This window comes from Juglans microcarpa x Juglans regia, chromosome 5D (assembly GCF_004785595.1).
Source record: "Juglans microcarpa x Juglans regia isolate MS1-56 chromosome 5D, Jm3101_v1.0, whole genome shotgun sequence".
Lineage (NCBI taxonomy): Eukaryota > Viridiplantae > Streptophyta > Magnoliopsida > Fagales > Juglandaceae > Juglans > Juglans microcarpa x Juglans regia.
Genome location: NC_054602.1, coordinates 5,301,516 through 5,328,302, shown reverse-complemented (window position 1 = coordinate 5,328,302; position 26,787 = coordinate 5,301,516). Strand labels below are relative to the sequence as shown.

Here is a 26,787-nt window from a genome sequence, read left to right as displayed (position 1 = left end):
TCGATTTGTTTATTCGTTCATAGTATAATCTTCTTGAATTTCTATTTATTTTAGTACCGGTAAATTCTTCCCATTAATGTTTAAATGTTTACCCATTTCACTCCTTCTGGCGTTCTTTCGGTGAGCACCCGGGCGCATAGGCCAACTTTGCTTAGCTTTGGAAATTTCTAACACGTTTAGATCAACTGAACTTCAAAGGAAAAAAAAGATTTTACGAAAAGTTCCCCCTCTAAATGCATCAGGAGCAATGATACCACCGTGGAGCACCCTCGACGGTCTTGAATGAACTGCCGCTTCTTTCAACGGAAATTCATGTAGTCAAACTCTCTCTTCTTGGAATCTCCAGCTTTTAGAAGTCAGTGTAGTTGAATTAATGCATCGTAGGCAGGATCCACTGTAATACTGAGTGCATGTTATGTAAAATTGCTTGATAGATGATGGATTATTAGTTCTTCAGTGTTAGATGACAACATGCAAGTAGTAGAAAGAAATCTACGCCCTAAACTTTTAATATCTATCTCAAACATTTTGACTGATTCTTACTGATTGAGTTAAGATGAAGACGTTCTTATCCCATTCTGTTTGGTTCTTTCTTTCTGAAGTGTTTGTCATATTCACTGTGGTTGGATTCTCATTTTTCTTTACCGGTTCTTGTTTTGGGCTTCTTTGGGTGAATTATAAAACGTATTATTCACAGTTAAGCTTTTCTAGTCCTCTAGGTTTTTGTTGCTTTTCTCTTAGTTAGTGCTGCTGTTCTTCAATTTGCATTGTGCTACTTATGTATGACAATATATCGTTGAAACCATAATGAGAATCATTTGGCCACACATTAGTGGGAAGCCAAACATAATGAGAAACCATAATGTCTTGTTTCTATTGAACAGGTCATCTCCAGCTCACAAATGATTAAGCAAGATTCTACCAAATCAGCTCATCTACTGAAAGATTCTAGAGTCACGTAGACTAGGCTGAGATTTTCTCCTTGTGATTGTATTGTAAGAATCTGATTGTATTGTATAGTGTATATTTCTCCATTTTTCTACGTGTCTAATTGTTATTGGTGGACTGTTTTTCACCTATAATCAGTTGGTTGTTCTAAAGATGAACTATTTATTTTATTTTATATAAAAATTTAAAAAAATTGTAATGATTAGATGAGATAACATAAATGAGAGGAGACAAGATATATTGTAAAAATAAACAAGACCTAAAACCGATCCAATGATTGAGGAGCCGCAATTAATTTTCCTAGCTACGAGAAGAGAGGGTTCTATTATTTATTTATTTTTTTAATTTTAAGACAAGATTCTGAAGTATTATATCAGATCGTCGGATTTGGTGTTGTTTATATTTGCTCCTCTTTATTTTAATGATTGTCATTTAAGTGATTCATAACTTGAAATACGACATATTATCACCTACGATTAAAAATATGAAGAATAAAATTGTACATTCAGTATTAGTAATTTAGAAATGTGATGTATTTTTGTTTCAATTTTAAAAAATAAAAATATTATTTTTCACATTGTGAGGCACAAGCACATCATCATGCTCATTCCCCACTGGGCGCCAAGGCACATGCACATCATCCACCCTTCAGAATCGACCTCGTTACAAAAATTGAATGGTCACAGACATCGGACTGCGCCGTTACACAAGCATTTATTCTGCAAATCTGGTAACTATGTACAAGTATTCATTAGTATCATTACAAAAAAAGAAAAAAGAAAAAGTATTCATTACCTTCACCATAAGTGACGTAAGGCCCGGGGACATTCTCACGCTGTTCGGAGGAGCACCCACCGAGGTAATAAAACGACGTCGCAATTCGTTCGCAGTGAATTCCCTGTAAAATCTCGGAGATGTTTACGTCTTTGAATCTTTAGCTTGATTGAAGCTCTGTAATCGAAAAGCCGAAAGCCCTAAGATTGTAGTCGGATTCAGGAAAACATAAAATTTAAATAGAAAAAATAAAACGGAAAAGGAATCGAACTCGAAATGCCTCAGGTGAAGATAATCGCGAAGAATTTCATGGACATGGTGTCCTCCTTGCCCGCCATGAAGCTGGATAAACTGTACGAGAATGCGTTCATCTGCGAAGCCATTCTCAGGTCCTCAGTCATTCTGTTCCTATACTGCTCCTGTTTCTTTATGATTACTTCTTTCTATCCTTTATGCCCTAATGTATGTATATACGTGTCCTTTTTCTTATGAATTATATGTCATTTCCTGTTATTCATCCTCATTTATAATACCGCTGGACTAATTAATTGTTAATAAATGCATCGTTGTACGCTAGTTGCTTCTTCGTCAATGATGATGGTTTATTCGGAGTGATCTTTTGTTGTAAATTATCATAATTGATATCTATTTCCTTTCTAGATTTTTAGTTTGGCTAAATTGCTTGAAGATCAATTCCTAGTGATGGAATATTGATATTGATTTTTTCTGGAAGGAAAAAAAACTCTGAGATGCTATATGTTCAATTTTCAGCATCACTTAGGTTTACATACATACAGTGGAAGTCCTAGAGACTTATTGCATTAAGTTAGTTCTCTGAGATATTTTTTTTAATAAGTTAGTTCTCTGAGATATTGTGATAGCATTTGTGGCTTTCCTTTGGTACTCAGGTCACTGCCACCTCTGGCCAAGAAGTATGTTTTGCAAACGTTGTACATTGATGTTCCAATAACAGCCAAGTCAATGGAGGAGTGGGTGCTTCCAGATGGGTCCTCAAAGCATAGAGTTGCAATTGATAGATTGATTCAATTAAGGATATTCACTGAGACTGTTGACAGGTTAATGGCTTTCTATTTTGTACAAAGATTGAAGTATGTATGTAAGAAATCCTTTTGCTCCTTTGAAGGTGTAAAAGATGAATTAAAAATAAAATACATAGAGTGAGGAGGAGATGAACCATTTAAAGAGCGTTTTTTTAAAGTACTTTTCACTGCAACGACAACCAAAATGGTTGTATGATGTGAGCTATGGAAATGAGGAATGACTCTCTTCGGAAATACTGCCTCCCTTAGCATAAAATTATTTTCTGCACTAGAAAACACCTATGGAGCTTGCAACAAGGCTGTCATATCTTTGAAGCTTGACTTAGCTTGAGCAGGCATCCATGCCCCTGCCCATCCGATTGCAATACTTTTTTATGGGAATATGGGATAGAAAACATACTCAAGTTTTGAGGTTTTTTCCAAGATCCTGGGTTCTACTGTGGACTGCATGGCACTGGATGAAATGACTTCATGCTATGCAATATTATTGTACATGCTTATGTGATAAGACTGGAATTAAGTTTTTCATTCCACCTCATAATGAGTACCTCTGAACTTTCTCCACTTTCATTTTTTTTGTCGAAAAGTTTTAAGAATTAAAAGTATATTTGGCTTTTAGTTGCATATTGTTGGAACTTCCAAAATGCTACATCTAGCCAATCTCTTAATTACTAATATTGTATGTTTTTGTTTTTGGTATAAAGGCCATACATTTTTTATACATTATTTGAGATGACATTCTGCCATCACTATTATCATTCTAATATTCATGTTTGGATTACTGGACTGCAGTTTTGAATCTGCCCATATTCTGTTGGCCTTTTACCATGAACTTTGATGTTTTGCTGGCAGGAGAAGGGAAACAACTTACAGAATTCATCCAACATTTCAGACAAACCTCCAAAAGCTTGTAACACTTGGGTGAGTTTAGATTCATTCCTGTAACTTTTACTTATATTAGTTAGCTTTGATGAATGTGTTTCTTGCTCTTTTCTTTGGATTGTGGGTCGTTGGGAGTCTACTAATTACAGAAAAAGGAATGGATCTACGATGGTTCAAGTATTCTATAAGTCACTCGTGGAGAGATTACATGATCTTTATTAGTTCCAATATGGAGTTTTAAAGGAAACAATTCTAGGTTAATTCTATTTTTATTTTACTTCATCATATGCTGCGGTGTTTTCTTATGAATGTATTTAATTTATGACATCGGAATGCATAGGTTATTAGAGTTGCTGTATAAGTGTAATTTGAATGCCTATTATTTCAGTTTTTTAATGTCATGAAAAAACTACAAAAACATGATCATGCAGTCAATGATGTTTCGGTTATTGCAATGTTCAAGACGTTTTAACTTTATTTGGGATATGACTACATCGTTTAATATGACAGTGAGGTTTTGCCAAGGGAACCAATGCCTTCTGACATAACAGTGAGGCTCCCAAGCTTGGAGGATCTTGAGGTTTATGCCCTTGCACAATGGGAGGTGCTAAGTTCGTCTATATGTTTCCATTGTCTGTTTACTTTCCCATGTTTTTTAAGAAATTTGTGATTGCAACTACTCATTGTTCATTTTACTGACTACACTCTTGTTATTTTCTATTTTGTTAAATTAGTGTTTTTTGCTCCAACTTATAAACTCGGCTCAAGCTGAAAGGCCATTAAATATAAGCCCTTCTATGATGAAAGTTTTCCAGCGAGGCCTTTTGAGTCAAAGGTCATTCTCTCTTGCATCAATATAATCTATTGTAATCGTATGTATGCTTATCTTTTGTGTATACACAAGTATGCTGTATCTCATATTTGGTATGGTGATGTGTATGTGCATTATTACAGGGAGAAGGAAGCTCCACGATTAACTGAAAGTGGTTTTCAATTCTTGGTATGCATCATATGAATCATGATCTGCTTGCACTTCTTATGATGTGTTTTAATTGAAATATCTTTTATCTGTACAAATTATAGCTGATGGACACAAACGCACAACTTTGGTACATCATCAGAGAGTACATCTCTAATTCTGAGGTATGAGATAGTGAGATTTCTTTTCATAGTTCACTTTCCCACTTCCCTTGGTAGGTCCCCATCTCAAGTATATGTGTTTCGTCTACACTCTTCAGAAATTTTGTCAACAGCATCATTAGAATTGGTTTCTCACCAAATCTCTCTCTCTCTTTCTCTCTCTCTGTGTGTTTTTTTTTTTAATGGTGCTTACTGATGATTGTAGAAATTTTATGGTTATATTATCAACGAACGAAACATTTGACCCTAGAGTCTTGCATAGTAGATGCTCACAATTTCCCTGTTTGATTAAAAAATTGTAACCATTTTTTTTTTCTGAGAACAAAGCCAAAGTTAGGATGTTTTGTCTCTCTTGGTTCTTGTCCTTTATGCTTCCCAAAGTAGACCTTTTTTTCTCAAAAGATTTTACTCCCAAAAGGATCATTGTATTTTTTTTTTTGAATGAGTTATAGAGGGAAGTTCAATGATATTTTGTGTTGTGTTTCTTGAAATAGGTACTTGCCTTCTACTACTTATTTCTAGTTTGACTAGGTAGGATAACACAGCTTCATATTTTTCTGCTTGATGCTGTTATTCACTTTACATCTGTTTTTTCTAATTTTGTTCCAGGACCGAGGCGTGGATCCAGCTGATTTGATTTCATTCTTACTAGAGCTCAGTTTTCATGTCACTGGCAAGGTATTGGATATGCCTTGTTGAAAGGTTGCTTTAACTATTTTTCTTATCTTTCCGACAATGTTCTTTTAACCCAATGATAAACAAATAGTAAAGGGTGAGCCCTGGATTCAATCCTATGCAGGAGGGTGAGTTACATTTACCAGTTAGAAAAATTCATTCTTGTATCATGTGTGGAGACCTGTCTGCCTGCTTTCTAGGAAGTTTCTTGCTTATTGTGGATATTTCATTGGCATGATGTCGTTTGCTTCATTATGTCTTAGGCGTATAATAGTAACACGTTGACTGAGATTCAGAGGAGTTTGATTAAGGACCTCACAGATTTGGGATTGGTCAAACTCCAGCAGGTATTCTAGTTCTTCTTTTCTTTGTGTAGAATATTTTATTAGTTATCAAAAAAAAAATCTTAATGATCCCTCAGATGATAGTTGGAGTATTGCTTTCCTATAGGTTTGATTTTTGGCTTATCTACAGGGCAGGAAAGAGAGTTGGTTTATACCTACTAAATTAGCTACCAATCTTTCAGTAAGCTTGACAGATTCATCATCACGGAAACAAGTATGTCTTCTGGGAAGGCCTGAATTATTGTTCAGTCCATAGATTCAGACTTCTTAAATCTGCAGTTGATTTCTTCTTCTTCTTTTTTTTTTTTCGGGGGGGGGGGGGGGTGGGGGGGTTGCATTTTATTCGCCTGAATTATTGGTCAGTCCATAGATTCAGACTTTTTAAATCTGCAGTTGATTTCTTCTTCTTTTTTTTGGGGGGTTGCATTTTATTCCTATCTTCACTCTTGTTTGTTTGTGATATCACTGCCCCACGGTATATGGCCTTACTCCTGAGGGGAAGACAAATCAGTCTTTCAGCGAACATAATTGGTATTTTCATTTTTGTGCATGCCAAAGGTAATATAATGCAAGCCTTTATACTCTTGCTGGCTTGGACTCTGTAATATTATGTGCACACCTGTTTCCCGTGTACTTGGGCTCTTGACTATTCTTATGATCAATAAAATCTTGTTTGCCGATCAAAATAAAAAATGTGCACACCTGTTCTTTCTGGCTTGGCCCACTAGCTTCAGGAGCTAGCCAAAGTTTTGCTCTATTTTCTGATGGAGCCTCAGAAGAACTGCTTGTTTCTGCTCTTCAGTTCTTTTGTAAAATTAAACCACAAACAATGCTGCTAACTTCTTGAAGAAGGTGGGAGTAGATATCTCATAACAATTCCTGTCAAAAAGATATCTCATGACAATTTCTTTCATAACAATTTCTATGTCTATATGAACCAGGATTTGGATGTTCTTAACTAACAGTTCCTAGGTTTTTGTCTCTGTAGTATTTCGTAATTACTATCAGCTAAAGCTGAATTGGAACTTAATTTCAGTATGTGGTCATACTTATCAAAAAAAAAAATTAGTATGTGGTCATTACAGGTCATATGTTAAAAAACAAGCATAAGTTGGTATGTTTAAATTGGACATTAAACAAGCAAATTATTTTATCTGCATGGTATTGGTATCATGAAATATAGTGGTCCATTAATTGCAAGGTTTTGGCTGTCACATTTATATGCCTGCATTATTTAACATACCCTTATCACTTGTTGAGCAATTTTGGATTTTTGGGTTGTTTTGTTGTCAACAGCCCTGAAAACTGTCATTTGTAGGATAAATCGGATTTTTTTAACTTATTTTATTCACTCAGGGAGTGATTCATCTGAGTGCTTCTGACTGTCAATTTCAATCTTCGGTTCACCTGTCATGACTTTGATTAATACTTTTCCTTGTTTAGATTGTAATAATAGTCTTTTTGTCTCACCTTTTTTTTCTGATTCTTTCTGTCTTCCTTCTCTGCAATATTTCCCCAGTTAAGAATTGTGTGTGCGCGCGTGTATAGCAGCTATAAGTTTGTTAATACATATTCCATCTCTTGCTTTTTTCTTTTTCTTTTTTATTTTTTTCCAGGGGTTTGTGGTCGTGGAAACAAATTTTAGATTGTATGCGTACTCCTCTTCAAAGTTGCACTCTGAAGTTCTACGTCTTTTCTCAAGGTATGTAAGCCAATTGGGTGATAGAATCTTGTTGGCCTTCTTTTTTTAGTCAATCTCTTCTTCTTAAACGAGCTAATTGTTTGTGGGTATTGAATTTGTCAAGATGACTTTTGGAGAGGCCTTGATGTGGTTGTGAGATACTTATTATCTTTTAAAATAATGGGGAGGTGCATAAACATGATAAAGCAGTAACAAAATAAAAGGAATTTGAAAAGAAAAACTATCTCAGTGAAGAACCTTGAGAGGTGCATTCTTTGGTGAAAGGCTTGATATTTTACTTTGTTAGTCTTTTGGAAAAGTTTGAAGGTTAAACTTCATTGAGAACCTTTTTCTTGTTTTTATTATCTTCCAACTTTGACATCGATAGAACCACCTACTCAGTTCAGAATGTTATTTTTATTCAGATCCAAGACTAGCACCATAAAGATTATAAGCATAAGAATCAGTAGTTTGTGATTTTCAAGTGATCCCTCTTTTGTATTACATATATGGCAGTTTTGGTTGAAGTGATTCTTTGAAAATCGGGAACCAGTTGCTTCTCATATCAAGTGGAATTGGGTTATCTGAATGGTGAACATTAAAGTGAATTCTTTACATACTGCTCTAAACAGGTCTCTAAATATTTTATTACTAGAACTCATTCATATTTGAAAATGTTTCTAAACAGACCAATAGTATTGACAAAGTGCCAACATTATGTCAATTCTTCCATATGATATCGATATTTTTTTTTATATCTAAAGAATCGAGTATTTCTCTTTTGTATCTGTCATGGAATTCATGTCTTGAATGCCTATATCGTCTTTACAGTAGACTTTCTCTTTACTGCTATCTAGCTCGGTGTTATTGTTACCATCTTCCTGCTATCCAGGTGGCATTATTATATTTTCTTAATCCTTTCTTAGATGAAAAATGCTGTGCTTGCATATGCAGGATAGAGTATCAACTTCCTAATCTTATAGTCGGAGCAATCACAAAAGAAAGTTTATATAATGCCTTTGAAAATGGTATTGCAGCAGAGCAGGCAAGTGTAGATTTCTAGTCTGCTCTAATGCCCTCTAGTTTACAACTCAACTTCATCAAGCTTTAGACCCGCTACATGGATCCATTTATGCAAGTTGAGCCTCTCTGGGTTAACTCCTGAACAATATTTGCAGATAATTACCTTTCTTCAGCAGAATGCCCATCCTCGTGTAGCAGAGAGAATACCATCTGTACCTGAAAATGTCACGGATCAGGTTTCAGTTTTTCTCAGTATTCATCTTTGTATTTAACATATATTATATATATATATATATATATATATATTTAAGCTCCTTTCTTGTCGACTAAATTATGTGATTCTATTTGATCTTGGAGTTGGCAGTGCTCTTTTATCTATGAACAGAGCCCTAAAAATTTGTTTGTTTATTTTCCATGATTTTCTTTGTTTTCTGATGTCTTCGACAGATTAGGCTGTGGGAATCAGATCTTAATAGAGTTGAGATGAGTCCTGCACATTACTACGATGAATTTCCTTCAAGGGTACTAATAATTTGGTACCTTAATGAGTGACATGCAACGACTACATTTTCTCATATTGTATCTGATTGTATCTTATGTCATGCAGGATGTCTTCGAGGCTGCTTGTGATTACGCACGAGAGTGGAATGGGTTGCTATGGGAAGATTCAAAAAGCATGCGTATAGTAGTCAAAGCAGAAATACACAGCCATATGCGTGAACATTTACGCCGTCAAAAGTAGTAGCTCGGATATTATTTAATCCATCCGTGATGAAGATAACAGGAAACAATCGATTTCAGGCAGAGCAACAGGCAGCTGAACATGCTGTGGCCTATCTCTTGTAATACAGATCACGGGAGTATAATGTCCTCTTTAATTAGAATTGTTGAATCAAAGGATCTCCATGTATCATATATTTTTTTAGTTTTTTCCCCTTAAAATTGTAAAATATATATTTTATTTTCTCCATTTATCTCGAGCATTTTTTTATCATTTCTGTGCACTCATCTTTCTTTTGTAAGATGGTCGTGACATGTGCATGGCCTTTTAAAGATGGTTGAAATTTTGAAACATGACAAACATGAAATCACAGTACTAATCTTTGTTTTCATTAGGCCAGCATTCGGCAGCAAATGTTTAATGTATTCACTCAGCGACGGACGTCTAAAAACCTAAGAACCTCGCTACTTGGGCAGAAAATCCATTAATGGTGAAAGAGAAGCAGAGACCGAGGAAGGTGGAGGGGCAATGAGGGGTGATAAATGGCAGAGGAGGCTTATTACTTATTGGCCAGCACAACAGCTGAAGTAGCTAAACTCCCGACAGCAAAAATAAAAAGTATCTTTCCACTTGCAAATTTAGATGAAAAACATACCAGGAATGTTGCTGCCCAGGATCGAACTGGGGACCTTTAGTGTGTAAGACTAACGTGATAACCACTACACCACAGCAACAGATATGGTTCATGTTTCTTAACATTTAATTAATAATCTAAAAATTAAACATCATTTGATTTGAATTCATTTCCACCTCGACAGGAGTTGAGAGGAAAGAAATTTCTTTCCACCTCAAGACAAGATAGAGATGTCAATGGTTCGTTTCCCCGAAAGGAAATCCTGTAGGACCAACCCATAAGAAGACATAATAGAGACGGTTTCTAAGAAATTTCCTACCACCCCGGCGCGGCTCTCGTTATTTCTTCCCCAATATATATCTCGTACTAAGATACTAAAAACTCTATTTATAAGAATAAACACATAATAAATTATTACAATAATTTAATTTAATTTAAAAAGATAAATTTTAATATTAAATTTATACAAATTAAATTTGAAATGATGAGGATGATATGTTCTACAATTTACACACCAACTTAAAAGTATAATAGCCTTGCAAAAAATATTTATAAGATCCATATTTTGAATATATCTCTGAGGCAGACACAGTGGCATATGACATGTGTGATATGGAATTGCTTTCATATCAAAACTTTGAAAAACAATATGTTCGTTTCTTAAAATTTATGATCAAGAAACCCCACCCTACCAAACTTGTGTATTTATCTATAAATGCTTTACTTGTCGAGAAAGAAGAAAAAAAAAAAAAAAAAAAAGAGTTTTGTCTTTTGTCTGTTTTTCATATATTGAGTGGGCTAAATTTGTATGACGCGAGGGTTGGTTGTAAACTCTTAACTACTGTGTGTTCCTCTCTTTCTCCGAGTGCCTGAAAATTTTCCTGGGTTTGTAAAAAATGGGAAGAATTGCCAAGACTTGCCTACGGTCATTGCTCAAACTTGCGAATTCCGTTATGGGTATTATTGGGATTGCGATGATTCTGTATAGTTGTTGGATGATTAGAGTTTGGCAGAGAGATTCATCATATGTTGATTATAGTTCTACTGGTCCATGGTAAGGTACCTGCTCTTTGTCATTGTAGAGTTCTTTCCCCGTCTACTCATTCTTCAAAAAATAGAGAAATAGTACCTTTTTATTTACTTGAAACTAAATAAGTCATCCCCCGTCCGTTCTTGCTTTAGCCATGTTTTCGAAGAAGAAATTTACGGGTATTTATATTAGAAAGAGCACAGCAGTACACTCTGTTTGCTCCTTTGAAGCTTCATTATCACCCCCATAATGATCATATTCGAAATGCTAGAAGTTTTGAAGATCAAGAGAGAACAATCGATGAGCTAAAAGTTTTCTTTTTTAAGTCATTGTTCTTATGGGCGGGGGCCATAATTTGTAAGGCACTAAGTGTCAATGACCTTCTTCTTTCTATTGTAACCTCTAGCTAGGCGTTCTTCATGTATACTTTCTGTATACCTGGGCTTTATGAATATAATATCTTTGATTACCTATCAAAAAAAGATTTGTTTTCCCTCCCTTCATTCCGTGGTTAAATAACATGAAACCTGATCAATATTTTGGTAAACTTATGCTCAGAAAGACAAATTTGTTCAATACATTTTGACTACTGAAAACGTATATCCTGTTGAAATTGCAGGTTCATATACAGTTTTCTTGGAATGGGTGTTGCCTTGGGTGCAATAGCTTGTCTAGGCCACATTGCTGCCGATAGTGCCAATGGTTGTTGCCTTTCTTTTGTATCCTTCTAAACTTCATATCCTTTGCAGATGATAGCATGTTTTTGAAGTGGATGTCAATGGGTCCCTGTTCCTGAAAACATCATATATATGTGTATACTTTCTGAACTCTTTTTCTGATATTAGATTTAGAACAATATACTAGCAGTCTTCTCTCTTTTCCGAGTGTTCAGGAACATTTAAAAATATATATATATTTTTTTAAAAATTCCATCGTTTGCTGCACTCATGCTACTCACAAGCATTGAAAATTGAAAATTTGAAATACGTGTCTATGGCTCGTGTATCTTCAATATTGCTCGCCTTAAATGAACAAAGTATGTGGTGATCATCAGTTTGCTTCTCCTATTGGAGATTGCAATGACAGCAGACATGCTCCTGAATTCTGACTGGGAAAAGGTGATTTTATCTTCATTTCTATCCTACTTCTTTCCATATTCTCTTTCCATATATATATATATATATAATATATTCTCGGCCTCTTTTTTTCCAAATTTAACATGCGAAAATTTGTCTCTTATCTTGAAATGCTATGATACACTATATCAGGATTTGCCAGAGGATCCAACTGGGAGGTTACATGATTTTGAAGATTTTGTGAAGTCAAACTTTGATATTTTCCAATGGATAGGCTTGCTGTTCACCTTAACACAGGTAACATTAACTTGTTCTTTCAATTTGCATACTAACAAGAAGCTGCAGCAAAAATGTTAGGGAAAGGAATTTGGATCACTGCTATCATTCCATTTTAATTAAAAAAATTTGAGATTAATTTGTTCTATTATGTGTTGGGATGAGAATTTTCTGATAACTTTGTCTGTATAAATCAGTTAAGTTAGTGAGTTTTCTGACATGCTGACTTTGAGCTTGGGTGAAAGTATTAATGAACTCTTAAACCAAAATTGATCGGATCAGTTATCTTAACCAATGATTTTGATCGAATCTGCAATCTGAGTCGAATGGAAGTTGGGTTGGAGCATTAATTTAAGTTCTTAAGAAAAAAAGCCGAGTCTTACTGCATTATTTGATTTCTTAGTGCTATCAGCAAAAGCAAAAGCAGGAGACCTATTCAACCAGGCTTTTTATGTAGACGTTTAAAGGCAAATGTGAAACCAACATGCATTTTGAGACTTTTTTTCGTGTGCCATTTTCATGTCAACTGGTTCAAAATTTTTTTTCCTTAGACCTGTGTACATGTTCTTCACCTGCAGGGACTTTCAGTTCTGCTGGCCGTGGCTCTGAGAACTCTTGGGACAAATCAGGGATCCTATTATAACTATGATACTGACGAGGATTATGCTCCCGAGAGGCTTCCGCTCGTAAATAACAAAGTCCAACCGCCACCGTATGTTAAAGTTATATCCGACCCGCACTTTGCCACCAATAATAGTAGCACCTGGAATGTTAGTTTTCTTTCTCAACTTCCATAATCCATAGCTCACTTTTTTTAGTTTTGTTTTCTCAACGAGGTTTTAGGATTTTCTTGGCTTATGTTTTCTTTTATATTGTCTCGTTTGTTGTCCTTCTCAGGCAAACAAGTGAAGGGAGCAGTGTCAAATGTTGTTCACATATGAGAGATGCAACTGTCAGTGTCGTATTTGCTGAGGAGTTGATGTTTAGGAGGAATTTATGAAAGCTAGTGGAGACTCTGCTATAAGCGAGTATGAAAAATTGATTGTATGTGCGCCCTCCAGGGCTTTTATAAATGTCTGTAACTATGCATGAGTAACACATTCATGTTATGCTATTGTTCTTATTGCTGATGCTTGCTTATTTTCTTTCTGCTAGAGTCCGAACAAGTTATTTTCAGTAAAATCTTTCAAGTTAGTGAAACGTGTAGTTGTGAGTGTTAGAGAGAGAGAGAGAGAGAATAAAGTATAAATATGATCCACTAATTGGCACATAAATCAGTAAATCAGGACTTCTGCATTGTAAATGAATAAAAAAAATGACTCAATCTTTTCATCGTAAAACTATATCATTCCACAAAAATGATACAAATAATAGCTAATTCTGGCAATAACCATTACAAATCCAGGGAATAACCCAAAAAAAAAAAAACCGAACCAGTAGTATAGATTAAACACACCTATTCAGATTTATTTGCCTTCCTCTTCATTCGGCTGAATGGACCCACTGCTCGGTCCATAATGTACATGTATATAACCTGGCTCCAAGATTTATATGACTCTAAATCCTCATAATACTCTGGTGCAATCTCTTTCACCTTGTGGAGCTTGCTCCCAGAAATTCTAGGGAAATCATGGTGCTCGTTGTGGTATCCCACACTCCATGTCATAAGATTCAGGGGGCCATAGTAAGAATATGTCTCCTGGTCAGGCTTGAAAACATAATGTTCTGAAATGAAGTGACCAGCCATTGGGTGCAATCCACCCCCAACGAATGTGGAAAGAATCAAGTAGGCAAAAGATTTGCAGCCCCAAAAGTAAACCATGGCTGCATCAAGGGCTATCTGAATAAATAAATTGATGAACTCCCAATAACCAGGAGGTTTTGGTTTCAGAAAGAGAGGCCGGAGAGCATAGAAGAAGAGTTGGAAGACGACCCATATGCTTTTAGTGACAACATTTGTCACAAGATGGGCTTCAGTGTGGCTTGGAATGTCCATATCAATACCATCTACTCCTTGGAAGCGATGATGTTCAAGGTGATATTTTTGAAACGTGACAGACATGGGTACACCAATAGGGAGGTTGGCAAAAATCCCAAGCCAACGGTTATAGACTGGAGTTGAGAAGGCAAGATTGTGGCTGAGTTCATGGATGGCTAAGAAAAGGTTATGGTTGAGAAAAGATCCGAAGAAGTAGGCTATGATGAGTATCTTCAGCCAACCAGCATCATGGAGCAAAGTAGCAGTACATAGCTGAAGGAGAACTGCTGTGGAAACCTACAGCACCACAGTTACAAGGACATGAAACAGAATCGTTAATATCAATAACTGAAATACTATAGTGCAGAACAGTCGCCACATCAAATTACCACTGCAAAAATAATGAAATTAGGACAGGCAGAAAACTGTCCTTCACCAGAAAGAAAACTAGGTTTCCAAAACACAGTCATGATATTCTTCATAGTTGCTTTTAATAATAGTTTCTCATAATTTGAAATTCCCTTAAAAGCAAACTGGGAAAATCTTGATATCCAGTGGCGAAAGACAACACATGAGAGCATATTCATCTCCAACAATTGCCAATAATTTTGCTACTTCATGTTTCTTGCTGCATACCCACAGGGGTTTAGAAGATTGTTCATAGGAAAGAATGTCGTTTAATTTCAAATATGGACAAGTAGCTTTTGGAATTTCTACACAGCCTCAAAGGCATGAAACTAGACTTTGATGAATACAAAGGTAACACTGTCAATATCATAGGGTTGAGCAGCATGACCCCGGAATTCGGCCCAACCAACAGAGGTAAAGGTGGAAAAATTTACCCCTACCCCAGCAGGAATAATGCATTCTAATCGTATCACGAAATTGCTTTTTGTACTTCAAAATTGAATATGAAATACAAACAGGTGTCATTCAAATTCATTGATAGGAGAGCAAATCAACAGAAGATGCCAGTATGCATTAACTGTGTTATCGAATCTGGAAGATTACATAGATAGCTGATTTAGAATCCATAATTAATCAGTTTATATCAGCAAACGGACCTCACCAAACATAAATTTTTAACAGGAAGTTTAATGCTGGAAATGTGAGACTTAGAATAGAATTTAACGAAATCAGATCCAAATTTACAATTACAAAAAAATGCGGATTCCTGAGAAGTCATCAAACATTAGGAACAAATATTAAAAGTGCTTCGCCAATCGTGAAGAATGCAGAAACCTTTAAATATAATCCAAACAAGCACAACCCTGCATTGACATAATGGCATAAGTAACAAAACCAAGAAAGTTCAATTTGAGTTTCTCTATTAAGGGGGAAAAAGTGGACTTAAAAGACAGCGGTTAAGAAACAACACCGGCCAAACCGCACAAGTCATTTCAAGAAAATGCAATCCTTAACCGACATCCAAAGATCAAGAAGCATCTATCTCATAAAAGGAAAAAGAAAAGAAAAAGAAAGTTATCAAGAAGCATCCAACAACCGCGTAAATCACATTTAAACAGAATATACGCACAGAGCGATACAGACACAAACAGACAACAGACAGGAAGAGTAAGAGAACCTTGAGGAAAGCCCAGGGATCGGGGCCAAAGAGATCCTTGATCTGAGGGTACCGAGAGAGAATCTGGCGGCGCCTAGTAGCGTGGGGCTCGTCCGTGTACGACCAGAAGAAGTCTGCAGCCATTACCCCTTCCGCTCGGTCTTCCCCTTTGCGCCCCATTTCTTCTCTCTTCCCCTCTCCTCCTCACGCTTACTTGTTTTGCAAGTTCAAAAATTTGAAGGTGAATCCGAATGAATGAGCTGTGAGGCTGCGACCGTGCGGACAAGAATCCATAGAGGAGCGTTTCGTTTGGACCCCATTGGCCATTCACGTGGGTCGTACAGCTTAACGGATTAGTGGCTTTCTGGCGACAGCTAATAACATATCCATTGTTTCCTTGTATATTATTTATGTATGTGTATTTTTTTTTAAGAGCCCTATTTTACCAAATATTTAATAATATAAAGAAAAAATTAAATGTTTCATTTAACATACATTGATATCGCTAAATGATGGACAAATAAATAGAGAATAATAAATAATTACAAAATTATCAATAACATAAGTTTTTTTCTAAATAAGTCACTGCAGGCTTGACAGGTTGTCCTAATGAGAAGCCATAAAAAAACAGAAGAAAAGGCCAATAATAGCTCAGCATTCCATGTAAACGCACGTAATGCTTCGGCATAAAAAACAACTCAATCTAATTAATATGTGATTTATCATTTTTATCCCGATGTTTGAAAAAAGGCATTCACCTTGAAGCTCGCTTGCAAAATTACATGCAAAGCAAGCCATGAAGAAAAGAACAGGAAGCTCATCGGTGTAACAACGAAAGCCATCCAACAAGAAAAGACATTTTCAAATGCTTCTTTATAAGCAAGCTTCAAGCTGTACAGACATATACAAATGGTTCTTAAATACAATCGATGAACCCTCCAAATTAGAAGACTCTCAAACTTCACGCACCAGCCCATCATAATTCAGGCTGGGTTCTTCTGATCAGAAGCGGGAAGAAAGCACTGCAATTTCAGCTGATCTAAATTTGCCGAATAAATTATGGTCCTTATGAAACCAAGAAGAAAGGGACACCTGTTCATTTAGAGACCACAAGGGAAAGTGGGCTTGCTTTTTTTTTTTTTTTTATACTCATCACCTTAGGTGAGAATCATAAGTATCAAAAAGAGTATCGGGCACAATCAACGGTAACTTATCTATATACATGAAAAGCCTCCTAAGATTCTCCCTCGTTACCGTTGCCAAGTCGACTACATCCTTGCTGTCGGTGAATACCCAGAGATCACACGAGTTCACTCTCTTAAGACTGTCACGACAAAAGGGACATGACTGCGACCGTGATCGCCTGCATTAAATGCAACAGATCGTTACTCTTATTTAGATTGATTGCATAATAAACAAACAAATGTTTATAGCATGGACCAACAGAAAATGAGCTAGATTACTCAAAAGCCAATATAGAATACAGGTAGACAACCAAAGAAATGCATTACAACCACATAAACGACAAGAGCTATACACAAACAAGAAACTAACTGCAACCTGCAAAGGAACTCAATATCAAAATGCAGCATTCCAGCGCCAACATGGTTAGTTCACATAAACAAGTTATTATGATTTTGTTCCTTCCAGTCTAACGTGTTTAAGAAAAAAAATCGTATGTGAGACAGACAATCTAAGTAAAAACGAATTGTCTGAAGATAAAATAAAAACATAATAAGCCAGACATCTAAATTGACAAGATCATTTCATCAGGAACAAGAAGCTTCTGTGACAAGATGCTAGAGCCCTAGCGATCATTTAACCATTACATTTGACAAGCTAAATTGTGCGGGGACCTCCATTGCAACATATATTTCCTTCCCTTTTCATTTCAAATTCAGAATTCACACATGGTTGCACGCGATGCTTGACAATTCACAAAATTCAGGACTACTGGATTGTATCTTCAGATGGCACAGTCAACGAAGTAAAAGTCAAATATCAATTTTATGCTGATAATCCTAAATTCAGTCCCTAAAATACCTAAAAAAAAGAAATTTAAGAAACCAAATTCCAAATGCTTCCTATCGGAATCTCGCATACTCTGCTATTAAATGCAATGAACCGGAGATTGTGGAAAATTGTAAAATTTAAGCTTTGAAGTTTTGGCAATGTACAGATGTCTTGAGACAGCCAAAGATGGAGATGGGGAATTAGTATTATTAAGGCATGGGGAAAGTAGATGACAGGTGGAATGGGCTACTATCCTTTGAATCAAGGAACTAAGTCAATAGAGTAGCACAGCACCATGAAATGCACTAAACCTTGTACGAGTTAGATTTTTCACATTCCCTTCCGCTCTCTCTCTCTCTCTCTATATATATATATATATATATATATATATATATAATTAGCACACTTCAATGAATTACTCCAAGCATCCCACATTCAAACCTAATACATCATAGGCATAATCTTTCCAATATCAGGAAACAGAATAATAAAAATAAAAACACAGATCACGGCTTCAATTTTTATTGGCAGAAAGAAAAACAACAGGCCCACCCCATTCACAATTAATATGCACATAATGTTTATGATCTTGCATATTCATATGCACCAATTGAAAAAAAAAAATGATGTTTCTGTATATTCATATTCATGCACAGGTACATCTATCTCATTAACATAATCCAGTGACAACCCAATGTTCACAGAGTGCATTAATGCATATGCACATATACCTCAATCCAAGACAGACTTATATTGCTTGTAACTGTTTAAGTTGTTAAGACTTCACCACAACGAGTCCTGATCGTGGTTGATCATTTACTTGAATTACTCAATTGTCTTTTCCACCAAACATTTAGGTACAAGTATATCACTCCAAATGGGGCAATCAATCAATGAAGAAGGGGCTTGCTGGACCTGATTATCTAGTATTAGATACAAAATTAATAATAATAAAAAAACGATCCCAAGTCCATGAATTGTCCAGTGCATCCTTAATTAACTTCATTTGCAGGTACTAAATATTATATACTAATTATCACATAGCAAGTATTATCTACTAACTATTTACCCAAGACCAAGATTAAATAAATTGTGGAACGTTTTGAGTTCAAGAACCAAGGAAAAAGTATCTTGAGAGATAGAGAGAAACTTGGAGGTACCATTCACGGTAACATTTCAAGCACATGGCATGATTGCAGTTGGGCAATACAATCTTACTATTCATTTCCATGCATATTCCACATTCTTCCTCTCTTTCATCGTCTACATCTGAGAACTGTCTATATTCCCCATCATCTCTTCTTCGATACCTCTCCACACAAACTGCCTTCTGCTTTTTATCTTCTGTATCAGTAACACCTCTTTGAAGTTGCAGTAACGAGGGATAAATGACCGCTGATCCCAACAAGAATCACAGATTAGAAAGATAATAGGGAATAAATTAGGCAAGCTAATGACTCCAAACCCGAATTTGAAATATGCTGACTCCAGAAGTTACCATAGAACTCCCTTATACTTGCTTTTCTTTCATGAGTGGACATGGTGGTTGTGCCATCCACATAAACCTGAAGCATAAGGCAAAGTGCGGAGGTCAGCCATCTCCATGATTGGACAATGAGCAAAGGCATAAATCCCATTTAAAGGAACACAAGTGCAACCTTGTAAATGAGGATTCTTAGCAGTCCAAGGGCTCCTGCAAGGTGGCAGTCTGTCCATTGGACCAGAAAGAGGAACAGGTGTGCTGCCGGACTATATGACATCCTCATCTGAAGGCAGGCACCATCATACTCCCTTGGAAAATCTGACGCACTGCATCTTGCATTGCAGGATAAGAATTTAAATAGAAAGATGAAAATGGATGATCAGTTTAAGCTAGCAACGTCATCACAAACATTAGAAACTCATGAGGCACCCAAGTGAGACGTATCGAGCATTTCAATTCCAAATAACATGCCATTAAAATTTTCAGCTTCCCACTTTCTACAACTTAGATTAATCATTTTTAAACACCCAATTATGTAGATAAATGCCCATTCAATCATTACAAAAACATGAAAATGGAATTATTGAAACATTGGAGTTTGGACAATACAATCCGTAACCTGACTCATTTAATAATTTAAGCACATCAAGATCAATGATACAGCTCCCCAAACTGGTGGAACCCATTGGCCACATGGGCTTACAAACGCATGTTATCAAGATAAAGAAAATGTGAAGACATAAATATAAAAGCTTCGATGTTTGGCATCATTAAACCCCTCCCCCAAAAAAAAAAAGAAAAAAACAGAGAGAGAGAGAGAGAGAGAGAGCAAAAAATGTGGTTCAATATCACAAAAGAAGTGTTATCCTTAGCATCATCTTACCAACCTTTTTTTCTTTGGATGGGTGTCTTACCAACTAAAAAATTGAGATAACACCAAGCTACGGTTCGGACTTCTGAGCAACATATGGTGGGAAATTAAAAAGAAAAAAAAAAAATCGAAAACCCAACTCAAGCGAAAAAGGAACCAAACTTGCATGTGGGGAATTAAAAAAGTAGGCTAACTCCTCTCCACCGAAGTGTTTCAGAGAGAGAGAGAGTTTGGCCTGTAAGATTCAAATCCATTAGAAAATCACATTTTTTTTTAATATACACGCTAAGTAGTTGTTAAAAAATAAAAAAATTAAATGTAAGAACCAGAAAACCCAAGAACATTAAATTCACATTTCATACGACGCACCTAACAAATTCAAACCGATGGCATGCATATTCAATTTTTTTTTTAAAAATGACAAAAATGAGACTTTTTACAAGAAAAAAGGACAAAGAAACCAAATTTAGAGAGACCCTCATGAACTTACAGAGTATTGGCGTGCTGAATGTCAGCTTCAAGAACTTTGAGAGAGTCCTTGAATGATTTTCTCATAGAAGCAATATACATCTGGACTTTTTTTCACTCACGATGTGTGAGGGGGGGGGGGGGGGGGGGGGGGGAGAAAAAACCCAGAATCAGAACCGATTCTCAAAACCAAAAACCCTAATTTGAGCCCCAAAACCCCCCCGAGTCTCTATCTATCTCAGTGTCTCTGTCTCTGTCTCTGTCTCACACACACACACACACAGAGTCGTCTCTGGAGGAATTCCTTTTCAGTGTTTTGCGGTCCGTGGCTTCTATAGTTCTATTCCATTCTGTTCTTGAAAGCGAAGACGGGGGAGAGAGAGAGAGAGGACACGTGGAACCTGGACGGATGTCGTGGAGCCTCAATAGAGAGCAATTACAATAAATAAAATTGCGAGCTTCAAAGAGATGCACGAAATGGCGAGCCCCGTGACGCCCTTATCCACTCTCTCTCTCTCTCTCTGGTGTGTTTTTTGTCTGCCACTTTTTCCTTCTCTTTCGGTTGCTTTCGCTCCACGCAGTCCGATAGTGATGATCATCACACCATCCCCTTCGATACACTTTGCAGTTTGCCCCCGTCATTCCATTTTATTTACGACAATGACTTGAATATGTATGCTTAATTATCAACTAAATTTGTTTGTATTTAGTATTGTGCAAAAAACAATAAAAAATATAAATATTGTAGCTCACTTCATCCATCTATTTCCATTTTACTTAAATAAATTATAAATTCAAATATTAACTTTATCTGTTTTTGTATTAACACCAATTAATGGTTATTAAAATTATTTCAATTATTATCAGATTTTAATTAATGTCTTGCATCCATTTATGTAGAGGGAAATTCATCCCCAAATATTTTTCATAAGAAAAAATTTATTTTCAAGCCAATGTATAGAATTATTTAATAAAGTATTTACGTGTTGAAATTTGATTTAATATAATAAATTTTCAAATTTAAAATTTTCAAATTAAATTTTATCATTTAAATAATATGAAGTGCATTTTACATGCCGATTTAAAAATAGAATAACTATTTTAGTAAATAAACTACGGGACTGATGACTGTGGATGAATACCATCATGTTGTGTGATACAATTTAGGCCTCGTTTGCATTTAAAATCTATCTCAACTCATCTCATCTCATCATTACATCTTTTCTAAATTTTCACACAAAATATAATAAACAATTCAATTTTTTCAAATCTCAAAAAAATTTTATCAAATTTCCACATAAAATATAATAAATAATTTAACTTTTATTATACTATTCACAAACCATCTCAACCTATTTCAAGCCATTTCAACTCATTTCTGAATCCAAATCAATGAATTTTTGGTAGATTCTTCCCGAATAAAAAAATAAAATAAAAATATTTTTTCACAGATCGACAGAATGGTATGGAATTTCCAAGAGTTTCTGTTTCTTTGGAGGATAAAACCGTCATTATGATATCATGGTGTCAAATTTTATGCATGCACGTCAATCTCTTTTTGAGTTTTTTCTGCTCCCTTTTTTTTATTCCGATGTACATTGCCATTTGCCACATCACATGCATGTATAATGTCGTTTGAGATTGACAAATAGCCAATCAGGTGTGAACACTTTTTCATATTCCAAATTTACATACAAAAGACGTATGAGGTACCAGCATGTAATACATCAATCACCTAGCAAGCCCACTGGAAACCTATAACAGAGACCCACAAAATAATAAATATCAAATCTTTTGCTTAGATATTTGCACCCCACTCCACCAAAAAAAAAAAAAAAAAGCGTAAATAAAAGTAAAGGAAAAAATAATAATTAAATACTTTATGTCATGTATATGCTCAATCATAATTTTTTTATAATTTATAAATTATTTACAATTTATTTTTAATATAAGATAAGATGGTAGATACTCCTACAACATTCATTTACTCATTCATAATTGCAAAATCCTGTTTTAACATCTCTAATTGCTTTTATCATTGGTAATTATTGAGTGTGAGGCAATCATATATAATTATAATTCCAAAGTCTACGAATGATTTTTCCCAAAAAAATTGTTGTCTGAACGGCCAACAGACATCACCTAAACTGATTTTGTGCAGGACAGAATCTTACACAACTATATGTTATATATATATATATATATATATATGAATTTTATTGAATCTTTTTACTGAAAATTGAATAATATTAGATAAGTTATAAATTATATAAATATCGTATATTTATTTTAAAAAATAATAAAATATATTCTTAAAAAATTAATTTTTTTACGTAAATTATATATTTATTTAGTTTTAAAAAAAATGAATAGCAGTTACACACGTATCATTTCTCGTGTTTTAAAGGAAGAAGGTGGGATTCAATGAATCTGAAGCGAAGATTATTCTAATTTCTGGTTTGTAATTGTGGAAGGATTAAAGATAAGTGGGAAAAGATAGTAGGTGGGGCCGGAAACCCGGCGAGCATGGTATGGGTTAGGTAACAAAAATGATGCTCTCCAACTCAGCCGGCAATCCTTACCCGCTCCTAAAATATATATATCAATGACATATTGAAATAAAAATAATTAATCACATTCACCCACCTTACTAATTAGTATCATTCAACTAACCATATTTAAAAAAAAAATCATTTTACAAACTTTTGGGTTGGGTATAGAAATCGCCACTGGGTTCCAACGGTCTGAGCCCAGCCTGGACTTTGGGCAGGCTTGGTTTGAGTTCTCGGCCTACTGAAATTGGGCCGTCAATGAGGCTCCCACAGCCTTGATTCTCAGCCCTTAGCTCAAATTTAATGACCCCGGTTCATAGCTGGACCTGTAAATAAGCCTGGATTGTCCACCTGCTCTGGTGTTGCAGCGGTAAGAGGTGAGCCTGTCCGTGCGACATTTTCGTTTCCGATCGATTCCCAAATGGAAACCCAAATTTTCGCGATTCCCATCAGTTATTCGAATCCTCAATTTGCACCCTCAGTTTTTCTCTTTGATTTTCCGTTATTTTCGAGAGGAAGCCGAGAAAGTCTTCGTTTTTCCCGCCGAAAATGTCTTCACGTGGCCCACAAGAGCATCTCTGTAAGAGCTAGTTGTGCTTCTGGCTCAGCGAATTACGGCGGGTGGGACGAGTTTAGAATCTTCGGCGACTCGGAATGCGATGGTGAGTCGGATCAATTTCGAAACTTTCTGGTTTCCGTTAAAGTTGAAGATAGAAAGCACATATTCGTGTTCCTTTTGGGGCTTGTGTGCGCCCTAGCCATTTCTAGAGTTAGAGTCTCTTCGACTGTTATGTTTCCAGCTTCAATTTTGGTTTTTGCTATTGGTTTTTCGTTTGGGTTTATTCGTGCCGGAAAATTCAGTGAGGTGAGTGAAAATGGTGGTAAGAAAAGGGTAAAAGAGGAGATTTATACGGTTTATACTGATAAATCGAGTAACTTGGTGGATTTTTTTTACGGGTTTGATGTCAAGGTTAATAATTTAAAGAATGATATACAAAAAGCTATTGATAATAATGAAATCACAGTAAGTGATTTGGAAAGTTATGTAAATGAAATTGAATCGCTTAGTTCATCGGCTTCGAAGGCAAGAAACATCGCCAAGGCTTCAATAGATAACGCGGGGAACTCTAATGTTTTGTTGGTGGAGAACCAGAAGCCAAGCAGAAGGAAGAAAGAGCTTGGTGAAGTTGGGTTGGAGTTCTTGCAGTCTGTTGGAAGTTTCTTTGGGGAGAACTCGGTTGGTTCCAAGCCTAATAAAGTGAAAGATAACATTAAGCGACAGACCGTAGAGAGATTGGTAAACGATCAAAATCGAGTGAATGTATCTACTTCTGCAGTTGAAGAAAGTGATTTCAATTTAGTTGATGGTAATAAAGGAAATGGGAAGTTGGGTGTGTCTCAAGATTCATCAGCTTTTGTTGAGAATGGTAGTAGACGAATAAAAATTGACTCAAAGGTGGGGAAAATGAATGAAGGGGAGATTGGTGGCAGTGGTAAAAGATTTATTGAAAGTGAAGAGTATAGTTACCGGAATAACAGTTTGCGATTTACAAATAATCAAACTTTCTCTTTGAAGATGGGCCATGATAACAGAACCGAGATGTGGGAATCCCACAATAAGTTTAACTCCGAGGAGTTTAGAGTTAGGACGAAACGTTTGGGAACTGAAGCATCCTTTGTTCAACAACAGATGCTCAAGAAATCCAATGGAGCTTACCGAACTTCTCTCGACAGTGAAATGAATGACGATGAGACATACAGGTTCCAATCTAGAGAAGAAATTTTGAATCATGAATACGATTCTCATATGGCTGACCAGCTGTCCTCAAATGAGAGTGAGGTTGATTCCTTTTCATCTCCAAAGGTTTCTGATGATGTGGTCTTTGATAGGTATTTTACAGAAGCTAATGAGCTTCTGAAACAAGCAAAAGAGTATATAAGGAGTAGACGTGATAAGGAGTGTGCTGAGATCATATTGTACAGGTCTGCCAAGTTACTCTCCAAAGCCATAGCTATGAAGCCCGTGAGTTTGTTGGCTGTGGGCCAATTAGGCAACACCTATCTTCTTCATGGGGAATTAAAATTGAAGATGAGTCGTGAGTTGAGAGCTCTCCTTTTGGGGGGTGGTCCTTTTCCTATTGAGAAGCGAAATGGAGTACTCAAGGGATTAGGTGATCAAATCACTGGCAAGGATGAAATTGCATCTGTCCTTGTTAATGTGTGTGAAGAGTGTGAAGAACTTCTCGTGGAGGCAGGAAGAAAATATAGATTGGCATTATCTATTGATGGGAATGATGTAAGAGCCCTATACAACTGGGGTCTTGCTCTCTCCTTCCGTGCTCAATTGATTGCGGATATTGGACCGGTAGGCATTCTTCTTTAGTATAAACTCGAGTTTTGGAGTCCTCATATTGTCAGCTGAATGAGGTGTGGAAGTTAGAGAAATATATTTCCTAACCTGACATAAGTTTTCATTACTACATTGTTAGGTTGGTTTTGGTTACATTTTGATTTGATATGCACTATCAATTTAAACTTTAAAGTGTGCTGCTGGATTTTAATTCTGAAATAAATCTTTTCAGGAAGCTGCTTTTGAGGCCGATGAAGTATTCTTGGCTGCAATTGATAAATTTGATGCTATGATGTCCAAAGGCAATGTTTATGCACCTGATGGTAAGTTTTGGTTGCCAGTCAAACTGGGTTCGTGATGTGAATATTTATTTCAGTTGCATCTACATGGTTCAATTGCAAATTCTGCATATACTGGCATAGACAGAATCTATTGTCATCATACAGTGTTGGTACTGTAAAGATTATGAAATAGATGTGTTGCATGACAATGATAACAACTATGCAATGCCTTGAACTACAAATGAGACAACGTACCAGGGTAAAACTTGCACACAAGTCTAACAGTTGAATGGATGGGTTTTGTATCTTCATACTTGGCTGCATTTTCATAATTCTGCTTTCATAAAAATGCTTTGAAGTGAAAGCATAGAGCATTCATTTTTTGCCGGATGATACATGAAATCATGCAGTAGAGAGAAGCACAGAGCTTATTTTTGCCATTCCAATTTTTAATTCAGACATCATTTTGACCAAGTGTGAGATTCTCATTTAATTCATTTTGCGAGTTTCAGCTTTGTTCAGATGGGGTGTGGCTTTGCAGCAAAGATCTCGCTTACGCCCACGTAATAGTAAAGAGAAAGTGAAATTACTGCAGCAGGCAAAGAGGCTATATGAAGATGCACTCCACATGGACTCCGACAATCTCCAAGTAAGAGAAGCCCTATCAACATGTGTATCTGAACTCAATTTTAGGCACTTTTGACGAAAGAATCAGCTCATATTGCTCTTTGTTGCATCACTCTGTGTTTAGATTTATTATCAACAGTTGGTCTCTCTTTTCCCAGTTTTGTCCCTTCTCCACCATTAGGGTGCAAAATGCATGATGGATAGCCTCTTATATCCTTTTTTTTTTTTTTTCGTATTATGAATAGCTTTGATGTAATAATATGAAAGAAACCCGTTTTTCTTGCTCAGTGTCTGCTCACTCGAGCTATTGATTTCACTGGATCCATACCTTATTT

The 26,787-nt window shown here is 35.9% G+C and overlaps 5 protein-coding genes and 1 non-coding gene across 9 annotated transcripts; 3 read left to right on the top strand and 3 right to left on the bottom strand.

Moving 5' to 3' along the window:
• The first annotated feature begins 1,780 nt into the window (after positions 1 to 1,780).
• Positions 1,781 to 9,497, top strand: LOC121266324 (general transcription and DNA repair factor IIH subunit TFB2). The gene is made up of 15 exons (XM_041170117.1): positions 1,781 to 2,111; positions 2,631 to 2,798; positions 3,636 to 3,704; positions 4,176 to 4,269; positions 4,400 to 4,500; positions 4,620 to 4,665; positions 4,749 to 4,808; positions 5,415 to 5,483; positions 5,744 to 5,827; positions 5,955 to 6,038; positions 7,441 to 7,526; positions 8,460 to 8,550; positions 8,684 to 8,764; positions 8,976 to 9,050; positions 9,136 to 9,497. The coding sequence occupies exons 1-15, from the start codon at positions 1,999 to 2,001 to the stop codon at positions 9,268 to 9,270; spliced, it is 1,356 nt and encodes a 451-aa protein (XP_041026051.1). The 5' UTR covers positions 1,781 to 1,998; the 3' UTR covers positions 9,271 to 9,497.
• Positions 9,498 to 9,910: 413 nt separating this feature from the next.
• Positions 9,911 to 9,983, bottom strand: TRNAV-UAC. Its single transcript has one exon. It is a non-coding gene; the product is annotated as a tRNA-Val (tRNA).
• A 613-nt stretch (positions 9,984 to 10,596) lies between these two features.
• Positions 10,597 to 13,388, top strand: LOC121266328 (tetraspanin-19-like). Of its 3 annotated transcripts, none has more exons than XM_041170121.1 (6): positions 10,597 to 10,937; positions 11,533 to 11,632; positions 11,951 to 12,031; positions 12,182 to 12,286; positions 12,844 to 12,977; positions 13,163 to 13,388. In XM_041170121.1, the coding sequence occupies exons 1-6, from the start codon at positions 10,780 to 10,782 to the stop codon at positions 13,263 to 13,265; spliced, it is 681 nt and encodes a 226-aa protein (XP_041026055.1). In that variant the 5' UTR covers positions 10,597 to 10,779; the 3' UTR covers positions 13,266 to 13,388. The 3 variants fall into 3 exon arrangements, with proteins under 3 accessions (XP_041026055.1, XP_041026057.1, XP_041026056.1); XM_041170123.1 differs by having other exon boundaries at positions 10,598 to 10,937; positions 12,844 to 12,987; XM_041170122.1 differs by having other exon boundaries at positions 10,602 to 10,937; positions 12,844 to 13,035.
• Positions 13,389 to 13,503: 115 nt separating this feature from the next.
• Positions 13,504 to 16,147, bottom strand: LOC121266325 (sphingolipid delta(4)-desaturase DES1-like). Its single transcript, XM_041170118.1, has 2 exons — positions 15,829 to 16,147; positions 13,504 to 14,540 (listed from the first exon to the last, which is right to left on the bottom strand). The coding sequence occupies exons 1-2, from the start codon at positions 15,985 to 15,987 to the stop codon at positions 13,722 to 13,724; spliced, it is 978 nt and encodes a 325-aa protein (XP_041026052.1). The 5' UTR covers positions 15,988 to 16,147; the 3' UTR covers positions 13,504 to 13,721.
• Positions 16,148 to 16,665: 518 nt separating this feature from the next.
• Positions 16,666 to 21,172, bottom strand: LOC121266326 (E3 ubiquitin-protein ligase AIRP2-like). Of its 2 annotated transcripts, none has more exons than XM_041170119.1 (5): positions 20,665 to 21,172; positions 19,479 to 19,635; positions 19,319 to 19,385; positions 18,981 to 19,215; positions 16,666 to 17,170 (listed from the first exon to the last, which is right to left on the bottom strand). In XM_041170119.1, the coding sequence occupies exons 1-5, from the start codon at positions 20,742 to 20,744 to the stop codon at positions 16,960 to 16,962; spliced, it is 750 nt and encodes a 249-aa protein (XP_041026053.1). In that variant the 5' UTR covers positions 20,745 to 21,172; the 3' UTR covers positions 16,666 to 16,959. The 2 variants fall into 2 exon arrangements, with proteins under 2 accessions (XP_041026053.1, XP_041026054.1); XM_041170120.1 differs by having other exon boundaries at positions 19,479 to 19,629; positions 20,665 to 21,167.
• Positions 21,173 to 23,523: 2,351 nt separating this feature from the next.
• On the top strand, positions 23,524 to 26,734 carry LOC121266322. Its single transcript, XM_041170115.1, has 3 exons — positions 23,524 to 25,559; positions 25,777 to 25,867; positions 26,338 to 26,734. Exons 1-3 carry the CDS (start codon positions 23,616 to 23,618, stop codon positions 26,526 to 26,528), a joined length of 2,226 nt encoding a protein of 741 aa, XP_041026049.1. The 5' UTR covers positions 23,524 to 23,615; the 3' UTR covers positions 26,529 to 26,734.
• Positions 26,735 to 26,787: the final 53 nt, after the last annotated feature.

Coding starts and splice junctions, on each gene's coding strand:
- LOC121266326 (XM_041170119.1), bottom strand. CDS start 20,744: ATGTATATTGCTTCTATGAGAAAATCATTCAAGGACTCTCTCAAAGTT. Junction 19,386..19,478: donor TAAGAATCCTCATTTACAAG/GTTGCACTTGTG, acceptor CTTATGCTTCAG/GTTTATGTGGATGGCACAAC. Junction 19,216..19,318: donor AAGTATAAGGGAGTTCTATG/GTAACTTCTGGA, acceptor TGTTGGGATCAG/CGGTCATTTATCCCTCGTTA.
- LOC121266328 (XM_041170121.1), top strand. CDS start 10,780: ATGGGAAGAATTGCCAAGACTTGCCTACGGTCATTGCTCAAACTTGCG. Junction 10,938..11,532: donor TATAGTTCTACTGGTCCATG/GTAAGGTACCTG, acceptor TTGAAATTGCAG/GTTCATATACAGTTTTCTTG. Junction 12,032..12,181: donor TGAATTCTGACTGGGAAAAG/GTGATTTTATCT, acceptor ACACTATATCAG/GATTTGCCAGAGGATCCAAC.
- LOC121266325 (XM_041170118.1), bottom strand. CDS start 15,987: ATGGGGCGCAAAGGGGAAGACCGAGCGGAAGGGGTAATGGCTGCAGAC. Junction 14,541..15,828: donor ATCCCTGGGCTTTCCTCAAG/GTTCTCTTACTC, acceptor GTGGTGCTGTAG/GTTTCCACAGCAGTTCTCCT.
- LOC121266322 (XM_041170115.1), top strand. CDS start 23,616: ATGGAAACCCAAATTTTCGCGATTCCCATCAGTTATTCGAATCCTCAA. Junction 25,560..25,776: donor TGATTGCGGATATTGGACCG/GTAGGCATTCTT, acceptor AAATCTTTTCAG/GAAGCTGCTTTTGAGGCCGA. Junction 25,868..26,337: donor CAATGTTTATGCACCTGATG/GTAAGTTTTGGT, acceptor TGCGAGTTTCAG/CTTTGTTCAGATGGGGTGTG.
- LOC121266324 (XM_041170117.1), top strand. CDS start 1,999: ATGCCTCAGGTGAAGATAATCGCGAAGAATTTCATGGACATGGTGTCC. Junction 2,799..3,635: donor TTCACTGAGACTGTTGACAG/GTTAATGGCTTT, acceptor TTTTGCTGGCAG/GAGAAGGGAAACAACTTACA. Junction 8,765..8,975: donor CTGAAAATGTCACGGATCAG/GTTTCAGTTTTT, acceptor TGTCTTCGACAG/ATTAGGCTGTGGGAATCAGA.